This window comes from the organism of the source record quoted next, assembly GCF_019968985.1.
Source record: "MAG: Porospora cf. gigantea B chromosome Unknown PgB_NODE_404_length_19231_cov_128.938, whole genome shotgun sequence".
Lineage (NCBI taxonomy): Eukaryota > Apicomplexa > Conoidasida > Eugregarinorida > Porosporidae > Porospora > Porospora cf. gigantea B.
Genome location: NW_027178992.1, coordinates 1 through 19,231, shown reverse-complemented (window position 1 = coordinate 19,231; position 19,231 = coordinate 1). Strand labels below are relative to the sequence as shown.

Here is a 19,231-nt window from a genome sequence, read left to right as displayed (position 1 = left end):
GTCTGATTTCAAGCACGAGAGCAGAACGCAAGGAATCACCTACAACGGCGACACTAGACGAGTCCATGACCCGCCAACCCAATGGCAGCCGCCAACCGCTCACTACGCTCCTCAGGGGATGACTGGTTACGCTCCACAGCCGTACTACTACCCAGGATCACCTTACGTCTGCTACCCACATGGCTACCCTGCTCCTCAACATTCCTACCAACACCCAGCCCAAGGCTACCAACATACACCACCAGGCTTTGTGCACGGGTACTACCCACAACAGTACTACTACGCACCGCCGCCTTTCGTGCCGGCGGATGGCACCGCGGAACACCCTACGCAGCCCGTGGAGGGGCAGTATTACCAAATGTGGTGCGACAGCGAAGGTCGTACTTTTTATCAGTGCTTTACGCACCCGATGGCGCAACTGCAGGCGCCGCGCGCCGAGGAGCAGTGGCCGCCACCTGAGCGGCAGGGTTCGGTCGAGAAGGCCGAAATCAGCCAGAGAGCCGACTCGCTCAACGGGAATGAGGTCTCAGAGGCCTCCAGGCAAGCAACCGCCTCCGAGCCTTCTGAAGAACAGAGTCCAGGCGACGAGGTGCCCCCTGAATGCATTAACGCATTTGATGAGCCTCCGAGAACTGCTCTGAACAAGGACTCTGATTCCTTAGTGCCTGCTTCCACTACCCAGCCCCCATCCAGTATGGAGTCTGACGTGGCGGCATCCTCCAATTTAGGGAATGTCATTAGGAAGAACACCTCAGACGCACTCGTCGTCGATACTTCTCGGAACATGAAGATGGAGACGAAGACCAGCGCGTGGACGAGTCCTCTGCGAAGTCCGCAGCACGCTTCTACACCCCGGAAGGCTCTCCTTCAGTCTCCGGTCACAGCAGAGCCGTCGAAGGACAAGTGCGCCGTCGACGAGGGGCAGTGGATTACTTCAGGAGTAGGTGGTCCCCTTAGTCTTTACCAAAGTATATTTCTTAATTCTTGCTTACGTTCTTCAGAGACGCCCTCGTCGGCCATCCTCCAAAATCAAAGCGAAATCTCGCCGCAAGGAGCCGAAGGAGAGCCGACCTACCAGGAAACCACTGGAGAAGCAGGACAGCGTGATGGAGGCGACTGGTTGTGGTGATAGGAGCATGTATGACTGGGCTGTGGAAGAGGGTCCCAAGCCAACCGAGACCGTGGATGAGGTGCCTTCGGAGGGCCGGCCTCGTAAAGTTATTCTAAGCGACTCTAGCGACGGCGTGCTGCAAAAAAGGAAGGGGAGGAAATTAAAGACGAAACCTTTGGAGGATTCCGCCTCCCACCCAGCCTCATCTGAGCCCGTCACGTTTGAGGTCCCTGACCCTCCCGAGGCCCCGGCTACGTGCGAGCCGCGCCCTCCGCTGTCCGAGTCCGCGGCCATGTGGGGTGCTTACGCCCGCCAGCAGCGAGGCCTTCAGACGTGCGACGCACATGAAATGGCTGATGTTCGCAAGTGGTACGGAGTTACGGAAGGACAGCGCACGCCTGTGCCCCTGTGTCTCGCCGACTCCGTTGTCATGCGTGCTCTAGCCGATGGGCGCCGAAAGCTCAACCGGTGTCAACGAGACCGCCGCCTGGACGCGTTGCATGCTTTGCTGGAAGCCGGGGAGGTTGTGCATCCTGAGGAGGAGATCACCCTTACGATGAAGCCGGTTCCCTACTGCAAGCTTGGGTTCCGAAACAGAGCGTCGGACTGCTACTTCTTGGCTCTTTTCCAGAGTATCGTTTCACTGCCACCATTATTCATCTACTTTCTGTCTTGGTGTCGTCCTCCTCCACCTGACACGTACCCATTCCACGCTAGCCTCTATAGGCTCTGCTCTCTGTTGGTGGGTTGGCGACACGATGACGATCCTGAAGTTCTACGACGACGGTTGATGGACTTCGCAGCCGACAGACGAGAAGATGTCTATGGCGAAGTGATTCACTCTGAGCCGCTGAACCCTTTGGAGGTCGTACCCGAAATTCTGACAAAATGGCACGAGGGCATCGCGGACGTCGACGATCAGCACGACGCCGAGGAGTTCTACTCTTTTTTGCTCGGAGCTCTGTCAGACGAGGTCCATTGGACACGTAGCACCCGCGACGTCTTCCACGTCTCCACCGGAACGTCCACGGCGAAGCGCAACACTACGTCTCTCGCCTCTGAGGACTCCTTCGTCTCCCGCATTTTCGAAGCCGAGCTGGAGGAGCCGAGAGGCGACAACGCTCGATTGATGGACTCTGTTTCTGTCCGAAGGCTCTCACTGTCGTGCAGCAAGTCTTGCGACCTCCTCTCGATTTTAGAATCCAAATTCGCTCGTGGAGGTTCCATATGCCGACTGCCACCCGTTATGCCCTTCCACGTTCATCGGGCACTATTCGAGAAGCAGAGAATGGTCAAGGACAACGCTCAGATTCAGATGAGCAGCGAACTGGTTCTCCCACCCAACTTGCTAGCTGAACATCGGACCTGTGTTGATTTATCTCTCAGGAGCGCTGTCTTACACATTGGAACAAGTGCTAACGCAGGCCACTACGTGGCAGTGCTGTTCGACGACCCGTTGAATGCAGTTATCATTGACGACACAATTGTTCAGGAGGTAAGGGTGTCCGTTGTCGCTCTCTCACACTTTTCCAGATTCGTTCTCCCGACGTCTCCCAAGTCTACCTCGCTTTCTACATGCGGAATGATGTGGTAGCAATTCCTACAGATCCGTAGTCAATTCCTGAGATGGCTTCAACCGAGGTTCGTTCCGTTCCTTTATACAATGCGCGAAGTGAGTGTCTTATTGACTCATTTGATCGTGAACGGATATGAACTGAACTAAACCTTTAAGGGATAAGAAAAAGATTAAAAAAAAATCTCCACGTGGGGATATTGTTGGTGCTGTGTTTGTACTTATCGATCAGTCGCACCAATTCAATTTAATTCCTAATTTCCACGGAACGATGACTCCGCGAAAGAAAAAAGGCTTGGACCCTCAATACCAGATCCCCTTGTCGAAGTGAGCTCGTGTGGGGTGCTTAAGCAGACGGTTTTCCCTCTTCCTGAAGTTGTTCTTGGCGTTCGTGGGGCTCGTTGTGCTCTTCCTCCTGTTTCAGCTGCTGCCTCACCCCACAGAGGGGCAACAGACCCTCAGCCAACTGATCGTCGACGCTCTCGTAGCGCCTTTAACTGCCGTTGCCCCCATTCTTCCGGCCTGGATACCTCTTTGGACCATACCCACGATGGACATTATCGACGACCGTCTTCCAGATGTTCGCTCCCTGGAGACACTATCGCAGGAACTAGTTCCGCAACTCCTAGAGCTGCGGTCCTATCCCTTCTTCCGGTATCTCCGTTGCAATCTCGATACGTCGTGTGACTTTTGGGACGTTCAAAGGAAGTGCGCCTCTGAGAGCCAGTCCTGCGGCGTGGAGCCTGTCCCTTTTGGGGACCTTCCTGAGGGTCTCCGGCATCCTGACATGCTCAAGGAGGTCATGTACAGCGCAGACGGCCAGCGGGCATTGGGCGGACTGATGACTAGTCAACGAATATATCGAGACTATGTCGACCTCCAAGCCTTGGATGGAGGATACACGAGCTTTAAGGGTCGATCAATCTGGCAAGCTATCTATTCTGAGAACTGCTTCAGAATATCAGATACCAACCCAACCACTGGTGTCAGATCAGTTTGCACCGAGGAGGAGTCCTTCTACAAACTGCTGAGTGGTATGCAAAGCGCTATCATGACCACATCTTCCGACAACAAATACAGCGGCGCTTTCGTCAAACGGCATAGCTTCGCTCTGTTTCGGCGAGGCATCGCGCAGAAGCCGGAGTGGATGGCAAACCTTTATTTCGTGCTCGGCGCGACCATCAAGGCCGTGTGTGCACAGAGTGACCTGCTTAGAAACGTGGACTGCTACGCCGGCACCGCGTCTGGCGACAGGCAGTGTTCTCAGCTGTTGAACAAGGTGATCGATCGTTTGGCCCCTCTCTGCCAAGAGGTACCGCTGCTATTCGTGGAGCGCCACGGCGAGGCTTTGTCGAAAATCGACAACGTCACCAGGTTGATGGACTGTATTGAGTGCGACAAGTGTCGCGTCCAGGGCCTGATGAAAGCTGAGGGTCTTAGGTTGACGCTTTTGTCCTTGGGAAGTGGCGGGCAGGGCACGGCCATGCCCACATTCGAGAAGAACATGATCGTCGGCCTGGTTAATTCCCTGTTGTACTATATGGAGGCAATCCAGATCATTCAGAAATTCCGTCGGCGTGTTTTGTCGCTCAGAACGCTGTGGGTCGCGTCATTAGGGATTGTGTTCGCTGCAGTTCTGCGGTGGAGAACGCCGAAAACGAAGATGTTGTGATGAGGTGTATTGGTGTTCTGGTGGCTTCAAATTTTCTGGGTTCACTTTTGGTGTTTACTGTTTCGCTCATTCATTATGTGGCCCTGTCACCCTCAGATCTTCTTGTCCTGTCGATCCAACAGCTCGATGGTCCACTTCTGGTATTTATTCACGTCCGTTTGTAGCTTGGCTATCTTTGCCTCGTAGGTTTCCAGCTTGCCCTTCAGCGCCTGGACCTCGCCGTTATCGGCCCTTGCAGCTGCGTGTATGGCCCGGCTGCCACTCACTGTTTAGTGTGCATTTCTCCTGCAACTCAGTTTGAAGTCGGACCTTCTCGCCAGCCAGCAGAACGTTCTCATCCTCCAACTTTCGAACTCGAGTTTTCAGTTTCAGCGCTTCATCCTCGTCGACGAGATGCGCCACTTTTCGCTTGAGCCCGTCGCATTCGCCTGCTAAGCTGACTACACCTAAGTTTTCCCGCTGGGGGGACTCACGTCTCTCAAGGTCGGTATTATGCTTTGTCAAGCTCTTGTTGGTCGATGAACAGTCATGCAGCGCGGCAGTGAGCGATTCCAGCTGCGCATGCAGTTGGCTACGCTCGGTGTGGGCGGCTTCCTTGTGCCTTGAGTGCTTTCGCTGTATTTCCTCAACGTTACGGTGGACAGCTTCCAAGTTGGCAAAGTTGCTTCTCTCTCTTTCTCGCGCAGAGTCCACAAGGGCTTCCAACTCCTTTAGAGTGGTTCTTAGGTTGCTGTTTTCCCGAAGAGCCCTCTCTCGACTACCGTCCAGCAAAGCGACGTACGCTTGATGTCCCAACCGCCCACGCCTCACCAAGAAGCTCTTCACACCGTTCCACCAGATGGACTTCCGTTTGGATGTCAGCCTGAGGCTTTACGTTCTCCTTTGGAGTAGTGGGTACGAGCATGAACTATAATTAGTTAATGCAGTCACGAATTTCAGCATTGAGGGCCGTTGCTATGGCTCCCACGGACGTTGAACATCTCAACCATTTGTTGTATCTCCTGATTCTCATCCTTGAGTCGCGTCAACACTTCTTTCGCCGGTTTAGGAAAGAACACATCTCCGTGTTGAAGGAACACCTTAGCACCACGCCTGGCCGTTCGTACCTCATGTACTGCCACCTCATGGGCCGTTGAGAACATTACGAACAGAGTTTATCGTCATTTTCAATAGGACGGGTCATCAGGACGGGTCATCAGGACGGGTCATCACTTTAGTATCATCACTAACATTACTGTTGTAGTACGCAATATTGCCAGTTAAGATGGGAATTTCGCTTGACTAAAAGGTCGCATCTATATTCTTGATTTGCAGCGAGTGGATATGAGTCTGCTCATCGAGGACGTCTCCGTTACGTGCAAGAAAGGGAACTCCGTTCTGAACAACGTCAGCCTGAAAATCGAGCAAGGAGAGTTTGTTGCCGTGATGGGTCCTTCAGGCAGCGGGAAGTCCACGCTGCTGCAGGTTTGTCAGGGCGGAGGTTGGAGAAACCGCGGTCTGCGTCTGACCGGCACTGTGGACACAGGCGGTTGCATGCCTTCCTTTCGAAGCGGCGCTGACAGGGCGCCTCCTGATCTTCGTGTTCGGAAGTTCCTTGAATTCCAGGCAAAATTGGGCTGGAATGGCGAATCGAGCAAAGTTGATGACGTCCTTCGTACGTTTGAATTGGAAGATCTTCAAGACACCCGGATGAAGCACATCCATAATCCAGGTGGGAGTCTGTCGAGAGTTTCACCCAGTCGCCTTGTCATCTCTTGTTATCGCCACCAGCCTCATGACTGGCGCAGGCATCTGCTTGCTTGACGAGCCCACCACAGGGTTGTCCGTTCAAGAGGCCAACTGGATCTTAAGCGGTATCGCCAAGTATGATGATCACACACGCGTGTGCGTGCTTCACGAGTTCTCCGACTTCGTTCTGAACGTAACTGATCGAATCATCTTTCTTATCGGAGGGTCCGTCGTCTTCAACGGGTCCCCTCGCGACTTGAGCCTCTTCGTGAGCGGCTTGCCGAATAGACCGCCAAGTTTCCATGTCGAGACGGTCATGGACTGCTTCGTCTATTTCCCTCACTCTCTGGAACACTATAGTGGTGGCATCGAACCCCGGCTGATTCCGGGTGATGTGGGCGCCCGCCTAGCGGAGCGTTTCCAGAAGTGGGCTGCGAATGGCAGCAGTATGTCCTCGGACAGTACAACGAAGCGCGCCAGTACAACGAAGAGCGCCAGTTGGCTGTCAACGTCTGGACACCAGAAGCGAGGCTGCTGCTCGCGTTTCAGTACGCTCTTTTTTCGTTCGCTCCGCAGTAACTACGGTAACAAGTTGGTGAGAGACTCCCTCGACGCTGACACAGTACGCTCTCTCCATTTTACTCGGCGCCCTGGCAAACGGGTTGATGCTTGGCTACCTTTTCAACGACCAGATCGCCGACAAGATCAACGGCCAGCTCATTGACGTAGTTCCCAGCAGCCTCCTAAACGCTCCATGGGTGTACTACTTGGCTGAGGAACCTGCAGAACCACTTGTCTCCTTCTTAATCAATGGTGCCGACGGGAACGGATGGCCGTCGGAAGTCCCGGTTGGAGTGTCAGGACAGCAGATTCACGACTTGGTCCGCTGCCTCGACCACGACTACGGACTGGACGCTCTTTACCCCTCTCGTGTTCCTGACGAGCTACTCTCTACAGAGTTCGACCTCGACAATCCTGCGGTGGTGGTTGACGACATGGCAGTCCTTCTAGAGTTGCTGGATTACAAGTTTGATCCCATCATGAACAGCTTCTCCTGCAGATTTCCTACAATAGGGCTCTTCTACTGGCCCTGTGTACTCTCGCGGCTGAAGCCCCACATGGACCCTTTGTTGAGTTGTTTAGGACTTCCCGTGCTTCCTGGGCTCAGCATAGGCCGGCAGCTCCAGAGTTCGGAGTTGACTGGTGTCTTCGACGACGCCATAGTCGCCATCCGTGGCGTGCTGGACCACATGGAACGAGTCTTTCTGAGCATCTTCACCTGCTTGCAAGTGGCAGTTGCCATGTTTGTGTTCATCTGCATGATGGGCTTCGCTGCTTACGCCTCTGTTGTGGTCTACTTCCAGGAGAAAGCCCTTATGCGCCGAGAGAGCGCTGACGGTGTGCAGTCACCCTCGTTGTTTGCGGTCAACCGTGCGGCTACAGACGTTTGCATGTATATTCTTCCAGCGGTAGCATACGCAGCGACGTTCTTCGCCGTCTTCGTCTCCGGGAGTTACCCAGAAGTGGACTACGTCGGGCTGCTCATCTTCACCGTCTCAGCGTTTACTTTTCTGTTTGCCTGTCTCAGCTACGCCGCCATGATCGCTTCGTTTTCTGTAGACGTCAAGCAGACAATGCTTTTGATGCCCGGGCCGCTGCTCATCTTCCTGCTGTTTTCCGGAGTGCTTATCAGATCGATGACGGTTCCTTCGGCTCTACGCTGGATGTTTGATGCATCATTCTTCTATAACGCGTTGTCCAGCCTGTTGCCGCAAGTGATGGGCAATTCGGAGTACTTTGGCCTCCTCCCTACGCGGGTGGCCGTTCAACTTGCTGGCGTTGTGAACGAGAACTGCGTCTTTCATAATCTCATTATGGTGGGAAGCTGGTGGGCATTGAACGCAGCTTTCATGGGGATTAGCCTTCAGAGCGCTTTCTGTGGCAGCCTTATTGCTCACAGCTTAGAGATTTTTACACAGATCTATGTGCGAGGTTCGCTCAGGCGCATTGTCTGCAGTGTCTTCAAGACTCTTGCGCAATGAACTCACATGCATCGACGATCGCTGAATTAACGAAAAGCAATCCTCCTGTCGTAATGAACTGACGCCAACAGTCACTAGAGACCACTCATCGGGGGTGCCGTTGATAACGGACAAGCTATCCGTAACGCGCTCCTCCAACTCTGTGGGATCGGACACCCAGGTCGGTCCGTCTGGAAAGATTGCGAAGGTTGATGCCAGTGGCGGGCTTTCGGGGTGCCGAAGAAAAGCTCTCAGTGGTGTAGCCTTCTGAAATTCGGAATCCCCAGGCTGGGCGCTTTCTTGCCAACTCTGAGTGGACTCCACGAAGGCGACAGACGGCACAGAGCCCGTAAGCAGGCACGCAGCGATCCCCAGAAAGCACACATCAAGAGGATTTCCGTTGTACTCCAGACATATTGCGTGAAACTGTAGTTGCCAGGCGTGCTTGGTCCCAATGAGGCCTACGCTACGATCCACGATTTCCGCAGAGGTGAGCACCTGCTCTGTCTGTTGGCATAGCCAGTCCTTCTCAGCACTGGTTTTGCGTCCGCCACAGCTCGCAGGGAAATCGGCCGAAACGCTGACCACTGGAGCGAAGACGTCGTCCAGTATCTTCGCCCTGCACGACACGAGGAACTTCGTTGATCCCATCTGAGCAATGCAGGAAGCCACCAGGCCGCAGGTCTCTGGAAGAACCTTGGGCACGAGCTTCACGTGCCGCAGCTCCTCCGCCACGCGCCCATCCGCACGAACTCCGTTCTTCAGGTACTCGCGTACGCAGTACGCGGGCGCCACAGCAGCCAGAACATCGCACATGGAAATCGGTAATTGATGAGTCTCTCAGCTGTAGGAGTTCTGGACGGAAGGTATTCACGCCACTGCAAGCCACTGGTCCGGTGCCTGAGCGAATGGGCTCTGATCCAGGCACGTGTACAAGTCGAGACCGCTTGGTTGCTAAAACTGAGTCAGCTGGGTTTTTTCTCGGTGTCTGGGGAAGATATTGCGAAGCTGCTTGTCTGCTCAGAAGAAGAAGCTGAGCGGGTTAAAGCATATGAGGCAGTAACCAACCACGATGTAAAGGCAGTTGAGTACTGGATGAGAGATCGGCTCAAGGACCACCATCAGTGCTTGCCATGGATTCACTTTGGCCTCACGTCTGAAGACATCAACAACACAGCTTACGCTTTGATGCTAAAATCTGCCTCTGCCGTCCTCGAGGATGTGCTGGTGGAAGTCATGTCATCAATGGCTGCTCTGGCTCGTGTATCAGCCGCGAGCACGATGCTGGGGAGGACTCACGGGCAGCCAGCCACTCCAACCACATTTGGAAAGGAAGTTGCGGTGTTCCTTTGGAGGCTCATGGATGCTCTGGAACCGCTCACGTTCAAGGCCAAGTTTAACGGCGCCACGGGCAATTACAGCGCCCTCGTGCTCGCGTGTCCTGAGGTGGATTGGGTAGCCGTGTCGCAGGCGTTCATCGAGTCGCTGGGTCTGTCGTTTCAGCTGATATCCACCCAAATCGAGTGTCACGATTGGGTTGCTCGTGGGTTTTTATTTTTCTTCCTTATCAGGCTTGGCCAACCGCTATGCTCTCGTCAACACAATCCTCCTTGACATGTGTAGGGATCTTTGGCAGTACGTATCACTTGGGTACTTGAAGCTCCGTATCGTCGAGTCGGAGGTGGGATCGTCCACCATGCCGCACAAGATCAACCCCATTCACTTCGAAAATGCTGAAGGCAATCTCGGAGTATCAAATGCTCTGCTTAATCACCTAGCGTGAGTACGAAGCGTAGCAGGCACACAGATCGAAACTACCTGTATCGCGACTACAGCGAGACCTGAGCGACTCGACTGTGCTACGTTCGCTGGGAGAGGGTCTCGGCCACAGCCTGATAGCATACAAGTCCATTGTGACTGGTTTGAGCCGGGTGGCCGTTGACAATGAAGCTCTCAAGGAAGACCTCCAGGACCACAATGTGCTGGGCGAAGCAGTACAGACCGTGCTGCGGCGAAACGGAGACGACCAGGCTTATGAAAAGCTCAAAGTCCTGACCCGGAGCCACGGCCCTCTGAGCCGTGAGCAGTGGTGTTCCGTAACGAGAGAGCTGGGCGTCGCGGAGCTCTCGAGCTTGACGCCAGAATCTTACGTCGGTGTGTCAGAAGACCTGGCCCTTCGCGTCGTCGCGCGCTTCGAAAGTTTGAAATCATAGCCCAGAAACTGCAAATTCTCGCTGCAATGGCGATCATCTCAGCTGCTATTGTCTCTTCACGCACGTGCGCGGTGTCTAGACAGTTCGTTAGCATCACTCGTCTTCGGATGGAAGGTCTGATTACGGCTTTCCAGCGACTCGTCGAGAACAGCGAGTCGGAATCGAAGGACCATACATTTATTGAGACGGATTCTGTGAGGTATGTGTATTCCCCGCTGGATCAACTGTACCTGGTGATAATCACATCTCTGGACTCCAACATCTTAGAGGACCTGGACACGATCAGACTTTTACAGAGTGCCGTTCAAGACGTTTGTCCGGAGCACGTGGACGAGAGCGCTGTTTTGTCGAAGGCTTTCGACATCATTTTCGCCTTCGACGAGGTGGTGTCCTTTGGTCAACGAGAAGCGGTGACCATAGCTCAGATTCGGCAATACGTGGAGATGGATTCAGTCGAGGAGAAGTTACAAAAAATCGTACGGAACATGAAGGAAAGGTGGGCGTGAGGTCTCTTTCAGACGCAGGGAGGAGAACGCCAGGATGAAGAAGAAGGTTCTCGAACTGACCAGCCAACGCGCCGAGGCAGCAGGCCGTAAGACGGCGGAATCGCTACTGAAGGACTTCTCTTTGTCGTCGGTGCTGTCGTCGACTCGTCTGCAGAGCAGCCCCCCCCTGCAAGACTTCACGCCACAGCCGCTGGCGGCCACCGACGTCCACACCCGCGTGGTCAACGGTCCCCGAAAGGGTTTGCAGCTGGGGACGAAACGTGATGTGACTGTGCAGCTCTCCAAGCAGTGACGTGTATGTGTGTGGAACGCCTCATTATAAGTCAATTCTCCATTTCCGTCCAATGTTGGTGAGTGCTCAAGAGTGAATCGTCTCATGTCTTCCAGTCGTCCTTGGAGAGCACCGGCGTAGTTGTGGGCGTGCCCTCAGGCGATACGGTCGTGGTACAGACGTCCAGTGCCGAAACCTTAACACTTTTCCTGGATCAGATCTTCTCACCTCGCGTTGCCATGAAGAGTCAGACGACCGACACTCCCGAGGAACCGTACGGATCCACGGCACGAGAGTACCTGCGACTGCTGGCGATGGGCGAGACTGTGGCTTTCTCTGCCCGCAGCGTCGGTCAGCGATCTTACGGCTGGGTCCGCTTGATTTCAGGGCCTCATAAGGGTATCTTACTGCAGCAAGCCATCCTCTGTGAAGGATGTGCGAAGCTAAAAAACCTTGGAACCACAAAACGCGTTGATATGCAAGAGGTGATGGAGTTGTTGACGGTGGCCGAGTCTGAGGCTAGACTCGCCCAGAGGGGTGTGTGGAGTCCGACTGTCACTTCCAGGCACATCACTTATACGATGGGGGACCCCGCCCTCGTTGAGCTATGGACGAAGGACCTCCAAGGCAAGGAGCAAGATGGCGTGGTGGAGTACGTGCCCAACGGAGGCTGCGTCCGCATCTTCTGCAAGGACCGGAGGGCGGTCATTCAAATGTACATTGCGGGTATTCAGGCGGATCAGGTGGGACGTAACGGCGTGGCTGAGGAGCCTTTCGCCGCAGAGACGAAGAGGTTACTCGAGGACCTGACATACCATCGAAACATCAGATTCACCGTCTTGTCGTGCGACAACTTCGGCAACTTCATTGGATTGTTGAGAACTCCAGCAGGTGACGTAGCATGCGCTCTTCTCTCTCGAGGTCTGGTGAGGATGTCACACAACATCAAGATGATCCCGGACCTGAGACCCATGCGGGCCGCACTAAATGCGGCGCAGGAGGCCCAGAAAAATCGCTGGGGCTCTTTCACCAAACGCTCAGAGGCCGCTCTGAAGACTTATTCTGCCAGGGCTATTGAGGTTGTATCGGGTGACGTTATCCTTTGCGCTGAAGGTCCCACGGTACGCCGTCTGTATCTTGCATCGGTCAGAGCTCCACGCATCGGCAACGAATCCAGACCATCGGAGCCCTTTGCCGAGGAAGCGAAGGCCTTCTGTATTGAGGAGCTCATTGGCAAAGGAGATGTCACCGTGCGACTCGAGTACGCACAGGACCCCTTCATTGGTCTTTCAGGTATGGCAGCGCCTGTGTCAGACGAGGCTTCGGGGCAAATGCATTACGTCTCCATTATTTACACAAAGCTTGGCAGGTCCTACATCGTCAATGAAGAACTGCTGAGACGTGGACTCGCTACAGTCAACAATAGGCGAGACGAGAAGGAGCGGGCGGTTAACTTCGATGTACTGCAGGACATGGAGAACGACGCGAGCCATAAGAAGCTCGGCGTTCATGGAGCGGTACCTCTTGCCAAAAAGGCCCCAGTGAACCTAACGGGTCCCCAGAACACGAAATCGGCCAAACAATGGGAGGAGTATCTAAAGCGATGCGGAACTATGAAGGGCTTCGTCGAGTACATCTACAACGCCGGGCGCTTCAGGGTGCTAATTCCGAAGGAGAACGTGTCCGTCTCGTTCGTCCTTGCAGGCGTCCGCCCTCAGGCAGGCCCTCGCCTGAACCAAAGGAGACCTGAGCCGCTATTTGAGGAGACGTTGTTGTTTGCCAAAAGCATGTACATGCAGCGACCAGTTGAAGTGGTGGTTGAGGCCTGTGACAAAGGCGGCAACTTCATTGGAATCATGCACATGGGCGGTGAGTGCGTCAACGTTCAGGTGGTATGTGAGGGCATGGCGCGCTGCTCTGGTCTGGGGAGGACAACCATAAAAAATCAGCTGGACAACGCTGAAGCCACTGCGAAGACCCAGAAACTAGGCATCTGGGGATGCAAGGAGATATGCGATGAGTTGGAGTCGCAGCCCGTGATCAAGAGAGAGGCCAATAAGGACATCGGATTGGTGGTCGTCACCCAGGTCAACGCTTGGGACGAATTTTATGTTCAACGGGAGTCTCACGAGCGCGTTATCCTCGACATGCAAAAGGCGCTACAGACCCTATCCCCACCCTGTCCTGCGGATTTATTTGATACGCCTCCTCCTAAGGGCACTCACGTAGTGGCCCGCTTCTCCCAGGATAATCAGTGCTACCGAGCCAGAGTGGTAAGGAGCAACGCCCAGAGTAAAACTGTGGAAGTTTTCTACATCGATTACGGCAATGACGAGCTTCTGACTCTCGACAAGGTTCGAAGGCTGCCTGCAAACTTGGATGTCACCCGCATACCTCCTGTTGCGGAGCTCGCATGCGTGACGGGGGTGTCCGCCGCTGAAAACTTCGAGGACGATGCTGCCAGCTTGTTCTATGAGCTAACCAAAGACGTAGGTTGCTGCCACAGTCGCAACGCAGATAATGATTAAGGCTGTTCTCCACAGCACCGACAACAAGATGAACTTGGTCCTTCTACCAGAAGGCAAATCCTCCGTGGCCGAGTCTCTGCTGGAAGCGGGCTTTGTGCGCGTGAGACACATATTGTGTTCCTGATTCAGCTCTCCCGGAACTTCAAGGATTCGCCGTACTCTGCTATCTTCCAGACCGCTGCTCAGCGGGGCATGGATGCCCGCAATGGCATATTCCGCTACTCAAGGAACGTCTTCGAATCGGATAGTGAAGGCTGATGAAATAAAGTTTGGACCTTTGCGCCTGTTGAATGATCACTTATGTCGACTAAGACTGAAACCCATTTGATAAGGTTTATATATTTGATAAGGTTTATATATGTGCCTGAATCGCTTGTGGGGTGAGTCATATCATTGTGATTGGAAATTAGCAATTTCTTAATGCGCTTCAAGGTCCGATTTTTGTTTGTGAGCATAGCAATCGTATCTCTGTTTGGTTTGTGGTTACTGCCAAAGGAGAAACCCGATCAAATAGCTACGTTCAGCGCGTTCCCACCCAGGAAAAGAGACGAATTCGCATCGTTTTATCGAAAGAGAAGAGAATCTGCTTGTGCGTCCCCCAGTACGGAATTATTCTACCAATCGTGGCGCCATCACAACGTCAAGGGCAAGCTCCTGCATGTCAGTGACGACATGTTTCGGTTGGTGTTGTCCGATTACTGCTTGACGTCGGACGTCAGAACCGTAAGACCAGACAACGTGATCGCCGCCACAGCATTTTCGGATAACGAACATTTCATTGAAGCTCGCGACCTCCTAAGATCCTTCCGGAAGTGTCTTCCTAACAAAAAAATCGTTGTCGTTGACATGGGACTCCCTCCGGCTCAGGCATTGGAGCTCCAATCGTTGTGCAACGTCATCTACCATAAGTTCGAGTTCGAAAAGTACCCCGAGTTCATTCACATAATTCTGGAATATCGATTTAAACCGCTGATAGTTCATGCAGTTCTCTTCGATAAGTGGAGTCTTCTTGGTTACAAGCCAGACGCAGTTCTTTGGGTTGACAGCTCTATCCGATTTCTGTGCAAAGATTCCCAGGACAAGTTCGACGATATGTGGCGCCTAACCGTGCAAGAGGCGGACGAGACAGGCGTCGCCTGGGGCTATCCTCAACACCACAAGATCTTCTTTTTCGCGCCGTTGTCGACCCTGCGGTATTTTCCTACGATGCTCCAGGATCTTGATAGGCCGCAGTTCGGAGCTGGATGTATTCTTGTCTCGAGGTCGCAGCGGAACCTGGACTCCATATTAATGTGGTGGACTGCGTGCGCCCTTGATCCGAATTGTATGCTGGATAAGACAGACCCACAGGAACCCTGGTACACAGGAGATGCCTTCGTCAGTCTCGGCGGAGCTGCCCACCGGAACTGTATGTCCCATAATGTGTACCTGGAGACGGTATTAATGTGGCTCCACAGCCGGTTCAATCGGCTGTTCCCAATTGAGCGTTCTTCACGTCTTCATTGCTCTCGCACGGACCAAACGGTGTTGAATCTTCTTTGGGTTGGAGCCTACGGCAGGAGACGACTGGTGCCTCCGTTGATACAAGTCTCACGTATACCCACAAGTATGTATGACGACTCAGTGCTGACGCGTTGTATAAAATCCTAACACGTTTTGAGTTTCATAAATGTGCCGAATCCTGACTTTTCATTGCTAGCGTTTTACAGGAGCGAGGGCTGGAACGACAAGAATACAGTCGTCGAAGAGCAATGAAAAATCTTTGGGCGGTGAAACCAGAAAGTGGGGCCCCATTAGTCGAGTGCCAGTCGGCCTGTACACTCCCAGAGGCAATTCGCAGTTCTGTTGGTGGCGTTTCACAGCAGAACCATAAGGCTCTGGCCACGCGGGAAGGGTGCTGATTCTGACCGCGTTCTCGGGCTTAAAACCGCAACTCAGATTTCGAGTGGGATCTTCCAAAGCTGACCATCGTTCCTCGGCCACGGTGCCTAAACCAATCAACCGCTTCAACACCGAGGTGTGCACGGTGTGCGGAAGGATTTCTGGGTCCTGTACGACCATAGTCAACAACATTTCCTCAGACAGGACCTCACTGGAAGCAAAAGCTGGAATGGTCAGGAAGCCAGTGGAGTCGGACATCCGGGGCCATTCCTGCCTATTTGAGCCGAAACACGCTCACCCGATCTGCGAAGTGGTGGAGGCTGCTGTTGTGATTTACCAAACAGGTTACTTCAGCATCGACGTCCGTCAAATTTGAACTGTTTGCAACCCGCTCTGACACTTACAAGTAATCCAATAGCTGGCGTATGGCATGTCGTGTCATGAGAACGTTAGTATCCTGCACGGAAGTGTCACCATCAAGGCCGTCCACAAGATCCCGAGGCAGTACGAGGTACGAGGAGGCTCCAAAGACGCCGGCCCTGTGAATCTGACATCAGTTGCTTACTTTCTTAAATCAACAGGATTCACCGGTTGCCCTTTGATGAATACAACTGCCGATTGCCAGTTGCTTCGCACATCGACTGAGTCGAATCTCTGACTACAGCACATAGGTTCTCACCTGGGAGCCAAGAGAACGACGTTGAACTTGTTTGTAATAAGGATGAAGTTGATGAGTTCTGTCTGGTTCAGGAGTTGGTAGAGACCTCACGAAGCCAGAGCAGGTGCCACAGATGAGGAGAATCGGCTTCTCAGAAGCGAAATACTCTTGAGCATCTTTGATGCAGTCTACGAGAGCCAGCGTTCCAGGCGTCGGCTCACAGCTCTCACCGAAATTGACGTCTCCGATTTTTGGGAAATCCGTTGGTGAGCAAGCCAGGCTCCGGAGAGAAGTGGTGTTGGCAGAGTAGGAAATGTTGACGGGCTGCGAATTGAATACGTCTTCGAGGTAGCGTTGGGAGTCGGCCTGTCTTGAAGATTCCTTTGGCCTCACGATGCATAACATCTCTTCTGAGAACACGTCAACGATCTTCGATTGTCCCATTGGGTTCAGCCAGAAGCTGTTGTCATATCAACCGAGGCTCACTCCCAGCTGTGATTCTTCTCGCGCTTCTGTAGTCCAAGCAGTAGTACGTTATACTCTTCAATCAATTCCGCTGCTATTTTATCAAAGATCTGCCCATGGGCCCAAGATGGAAACGGAAAGCTCATTAAGCCTCGACAAGCCAGCCGGACGTATGTTTCATATGGGGTAGTGGGGGGCTGTGTGGAAGACACGAGGTGAGACACCAATGACAGCACAGCTGTGATTACGCCTCTCGACAAGGAGACGTTTAGCGCAAGAAGCGCATTTCGGAACTCCTGTGAGACCGTGAGCTGTATGTCGACGATCGAGACACTTACATTACTGACTCCTGCTAATAGAGTGTGTGTCTTTTCCACGCCATGCCGCACGAAAACACTCAGAGGTTGAGGCACGCGATCTTGATGATACAGCAGTCGTTGCAACGCGAGGACTCGAACAATAGTAGTTCTCGCCTCAAGTTGCCCATTTGCTGCGCTGGCGTCGCCAACGAGGAGGAAGGCCCTGTGTCCCACTCGTTTTCCATCCTCACTTCGCATTCACGATGTCAACGTGTTTCAAGCGGCTTAATGCGCCTCTGATTCCGCTGTCCACTGTCATGGCCACGAAATTTGGATTCCTGCGACTGCATCCCAGAAATCGTCGCGCGCCCACCTGTTTGCCAGATCAGAGAAAATGTCCTTGGACATCGGTGTCAAAAGCATGACAGTACCCACACGTTGCCGATGTTGCAAGTAGAAGTTGCTTCTTCGGATAGTGTTCAGGAGGAGTTTGACAAAGTAGGGAGATACGTCACCCATTAGTATAACAGTACGTCGAGTGCTGCTCACATGGAAAGCGGTCACCTACCTTCGAGGTAGGCGTCCGACAAATGCCTTGGACTCGCGAGAGAGCTTGTTATATCGAGCTAGCTCCCTCGGAATCCAGGCAATGAGCACCACAATAAATGCTGTGCAAGCGACGCGTCCATAAGCTGATGAGGTTGGCCTCTCTACACCCACCAGTTACAGGAACAATATCGCCGTAACCAACAGTAGACACAGTAACGACGGTAAAGTAAACCCACAGCAAAACCTCCTTGTCCCACCGAGACCCCAACAAACGAGACGAGCCCTCAGCCACAAACATGCAGACTGGTGATTGCAAGCCGCGTTCCTCACAGGTGAAGGCCAGAACCAGTAAAAGCAGAGCCAATATGACTTTGACGGCGTTTCCTCGCGACTTCTGACCTTGTTGAATGTCCTCAAAAGAAGTTTGTTCGGCCATCACTGAATACTGCCGCCATCAGTCCTCTTACAGAAAAGACGAAGCCAACGGATCCAGCCGAATGTGAGCCAAGGATCTGGGACGCCAAGGACGTACGCCACGAGGATGGCAGGAGGTAAAGCCATGATGTCCACCCAAAACCGCTTACTCCCTACTAGTCGAAGCAAGGATGGGGCGGCAACGACCTTGAGGCAGAATTCGACGACAGCCTACGATCAGAGGTACCTTTAGCTTACTCCTGTGATGAATACGTCCAAGGTGTAGACCAGAATCAACGGCAGGGAGTCGAATTGCCAATCTGCGGATGCGTCGATTCTCCGCCAATATCCTGTGGACACCGACCATACCAAACACCAAAGGACGTTCCAGACCAGACTAGTGAGATTGAAATTGCTGGTGGCGGTGTACGTTTGCAGGTTGCGTTTAAGATCGCGTAATGACTGCAGGCGTATAGCGTGGGCACTGTGGATATCCCGGAGACCCTCAGGCGCGGGTTCAGTCACTGTATCCCTTCCGCATGGCGGCTCACATTTCTTAATTCCTGACGAAACCGGTTTGATGAACCGCAATGACACATACGCTGGGAAGTAGGGCGCCTCGCCAAGGCGGGTCCAATCCATGACAAACAAGACCACATCCAGCAGGAACCCAACGAATACAAACAGCAGGGCGCCGACTACGGCAACCACAGCAGTCAGGTACTCACGACTACTGACGCAGACTCTAACCTCTCACCTGTCGTACCACTCCGATATCAGAAACACCCACACAGTGGTAGCCAGTGACAAGAGCGTTACAAGTGCATCAGCAGTCACCCGAGTCAGTAGATACGACATCAAAATAAGTGACACTGATGAATTATTGGTGTATTTTCGAACACATGTGACTTGGGCAAACACCCAGTCGCTGTGTCTCATCAGTTCTTTCTACGGCTGCAACTGAACCAATGATGAAACGGCTGCACGGAGTGGGGTTCGAACCCACGATGTTACCATCAGCGGATCTTACGTCCGCCGCCTTGACCTTGTTGACGGGTACCTACGTGGTACCTACGTGGCGTACTGACCGAAGACAAACCAGTGTTTTGATATGTTCGTGTGTGATGAGAATGTTTAATCTTGTAGTGGGATCGTCGCTCCAGTATCGTTGCATTGTTCCCTTCACCTATTCTCCCGTTTTCCCAAACACGCACACTCATACGACACGTTCACTCGAAACACTTTCACATCTCAATCTCCTCTTGTTTCTCGTGACGTGTGCTCCAATCTGGGCCTCTTCCTGGATAGGGTTCGACTTACCTCCTCTTCAGGGGTATCCCTG

General features: G+C 53.2%; 10 protein-coding genes across 18 annotated transcripts; 7 read left to right on the top strand and 3 right to left on the bottom strand.

Annotated features, from left to right (window-relative positions):
* Positions 1 to 118: 118 nt before the first annotated feature.
* KVP17_003937 (uncharacterized protein) lies at positions 119 to 2,725 on the top strand (the record flags this gene model as incomplete). Of its 2 annotated transcripts, XM_068521702.1 has the most annotated exons (3): positions 119 to 940; positions 1,002 to 2,606; positions 2,645 to 2,725. In XM_068521702.1, 3 exons carry the CDS (start codon positions 119 to 121, stop codon positions 2,723 to 2,725), a joined length of 2,508 nt encoding a protein of 835 aa, XP_068374475.1. The 2 variants fall into 2 exon arrangements, with proteins under 2 accessions (XP_068374475.1, XP_068374476.1); XM_068521703.1 differs by having other exon boundaries at positions 1,002 to 2,705.
* Positions 2,726 to 2,955: 230 nt separating this feature from the next.
* KVP17_003935 (uncharacterized protein) lies at positions 2,956 to 4,356 on the top strand (the record flags this gene model as incomplete). 2 transcript variants are annotated; one of them, XM_068521700.1, is made up of 2 exons in its annotated part: positions 2,956 to 3,011; positions 3,039 to 4,356. In XM_068521700.1, 2 exons carry the CDS (start codon positions 2,956 to 2,958, stop codon positions 4,354 to 4,356), a joined length of 1,374 nt encoding a protein of 457 aa, XP_068374473.1. The 2 variants fall into 2 exon arrangements, with proteins under 2 accessions (XP_068374473.1, XP_068374472.1); XM_068521699.1 differs by lacking the exon at positions 2,956 to 3,011 and having other exon boundaries at positions 3,235 to 4,356.
* Positions 4,357 to 4,448: 92 nt separating this feature from the next.
* KVP17_003939 (uncharacterized protein) lies at positions 4,449 to 5,260 on the bottom strand (the record flags this gene model as incomplete). 2 transcript variants are annotated; one of them, XM_068521706.1, is made up of 3 exons in its annotated part: positions 4,449 to 4,594; positions 4,623 to 5,086; positions 5,118 to 5,260. In XM_068521706.1, 3 exons carry the CDS (start codon positions 5,258 to 5,260, stop codon positions 4,449 to 4,451), a joined length of 753 nt encoding a protein of 250 aa, XP_068374479.1.
* Positions 5,261 to 5,679: 419 nt separating this feature from the next.
* Positions 5,680 to 8,126, top strand: KVP17_003938 (uncharacterized protein; the record flags this gene model as incomplete). Of its 2 annotated transcripts, XM_068521704.1 has the most annotated exons (4): positions 5,680 to 6,067; positions 6,096 to 6,679; positions 6,708 to 7,961; positions 7,990 to 8,049. In XM_068521704.1, the coding sequence occupies 4 exons, from the start codon at positions 5,680 to 5,682 to the stop codon at positions 8,047 to 8,049; spliced, it is 2,286 nt and encodes a 761-aa protein (XP_068374477.1). The 2 variants fall into 2 exon arrangements, with proteins under 2 accessions (XP_068374477.1, XP_068374478.1); XM_068521705.1 differs by lacking the exon at positions 5,680 to 6,067 and having other exon boundaries at positions 6,131 to 6,632; positions 6,685 to 8,126.
* On the bottom strand, positions 8,066 to 8,921 carry KVP17_005315 (uncharacterized protein; the record flags this gene model as incomplete). The annotated part of the gene is made up of 2 exons (XM_068515120.1): positions 8,066 to 8,095; positions 8,133 to 8,921. 2 exons carry the CDS (start codon positions 8,919 to 8,921, stop codon positions 8,066 to 8,068), a joined length of 819 nt encoding a protein of 272 aa, XP_068374489.1.
* Positions 8,922 to 8,936: 15 nt separating this feature from the next.
* KVP17_003943 (uncharacterized protein) lies at positions 8,937 to 10,318 on the top strand (the record flags this gene model as incomplete). Of its 2 annotated transcripts, none has more annotated exons than XM_068521714.1 (3): positions 8,937 to 9,648; positions 9,677 to 9,855; positions 9,905 to 10,318. In XM_068521714.1, 3 exons carry the CDS (start codon positions 8,937 to 8,939, stop codon positions 10,316 to 10,318), a joined length of 1,305 nt encoding a protein of 434 aa, XP_068374487.1. The 2 variants fall into 2 exon arrangements, with proteins under 2 accessions (XP_068374487.1, XP_068374488.1); XM_068521715.1 differs by having other exon boundaries at positions 9,201 to 9,648; positions 9,677 to 9,884; positions 9,913 to 10,318.
* Positions 10,319 to 10,344: 26 nt separating this feature from the next.
* Positions 10,345 to 11,116, top strand: KVP17_003936 (uncharacterized protein; the record flags this gene model as incomplete). The annotated part of the gene is made up of 2 exons (XM_068521701.1): positions 10,345 to 10,814; positions 10,843 to 11,116. The coding sequence occupies 2 exons, from the start codon at positions 10,345 to 10,347 to the stop codon at positions 11,114 to 11,116; spliced, it is 744 nt and encodes a 247-aa protein (XP_068374474.1).
* Positions 11,117 to 11,168: 52 nt separating this feature from the next.
* Positions 11,169 to 13,881, top strand: KVP17_003942 (uncharacterized protein; the record flags this gene model as incomplete). 2 transcript variants are annotated; one of them, XM_068521712.1, is made up of 4 exons in its annotated part: positions 11,169 to 11,174; positions 11,212 to 13,584; positions 13,613 to 13,723; positions 13,753 to 13,881. In XM_068521712.1, 4 exons carry the CDS (start codon positions 11,169 to 11,171, stop codon positions 13,879 to 13,881), a joined length of 2,619 nt encoding a protein of 872 aa, XP_068374485.1. The 2 variants fall into 2 exon arrangements, with proteins under 2 accessions (XP_068374485.1, XP_068374486.1); XM_068521713.1 differs by lacking the exons at positions 11,169 to 11,174; positions 13,753 to 13,881 and having other exon boundaries at positions 11,335 to 13,623.
* Positions 13,882 to 14,043: 162 nt separating this feature from the next.
* On the top strand, positions 14,044 to 15,273 carry KVP17_003941 (uncharacterized protein; the record flags this gene model as incomplete). Its single annotated transcript, XM_068521711.1, has 1 exon — positions 14,044 to 15,273. One exon carries the CDS (start codon positions 14,044 to 14,046, stop codon positions 15,271 to 15,273), a length of 1,230 nt encoding a protein of 409 aa, XP_068374484.1.
* A 45-nt stretch (positions 15,274 to 15,318) lies between these two features.
* On the bottom strand, positions 15,319 to 18,747 carry KVP17_003940 (uncharacterized protein; the record flags this gene model as incomplete). Of its 3 annotated transcripts, XM_068521709.1 has the most annotated exons (16): positions 15,319 to 15,774; positions 15,803 to 15,881; positions 15,909 to 16,043; positions 16,070 to 16,158; positions 16,184 to 16,528; positions 16,556 to 16,622; positions 16,649 to 16,938; positions 16,966 to 17,149; positions 17,178 to 17,270; positions 17,300 to 17,467; positions 17,495 to 17,618; positions 17,647 to 17,913; positions 17,943 to 18,120; positions 18,148 to 18,413; positions 18,441 to 18,619; positions 18,647 to 18,747. In XM_068521709.1, 16 exons carry the CDS (start codon positions 18,745 to 18,747, stop codon positions 15,319 to 15,321), a joined length of 3,021 nt encoding a protein of 1,006 aa, XP_068374482.1. The 3 variants fall into 3 exon arrangements, with proteins under 3 accessions (XP_068374482.1, XP_068374483.1, XP_068374481.1); XM_068521710.1 differs by lacking the exons at positions 15,803 to 15,881; positions 15,909 to 16,043; positions 16,070 to 16,158; ... (10 more) ...; positions 18,441 to 18,619; positions 18,647 to 18,747 and having other exon boundaries at positions 15,319 to 15,762; XM_068521708.1 differs by lacking the exons at positions 15,319 to 15,774; positions 15,803 to 15,881; positions 15,909 to 16,043; ... (9 more) ...; positions 17,943 to 18,120; positions 18,647 to 18,747 and having other exon boundaries at positions 18,139 to 18,531.
* Between the last annotated feature and the right edge of the window lie 484 nt (positions 18,748 to 19,231).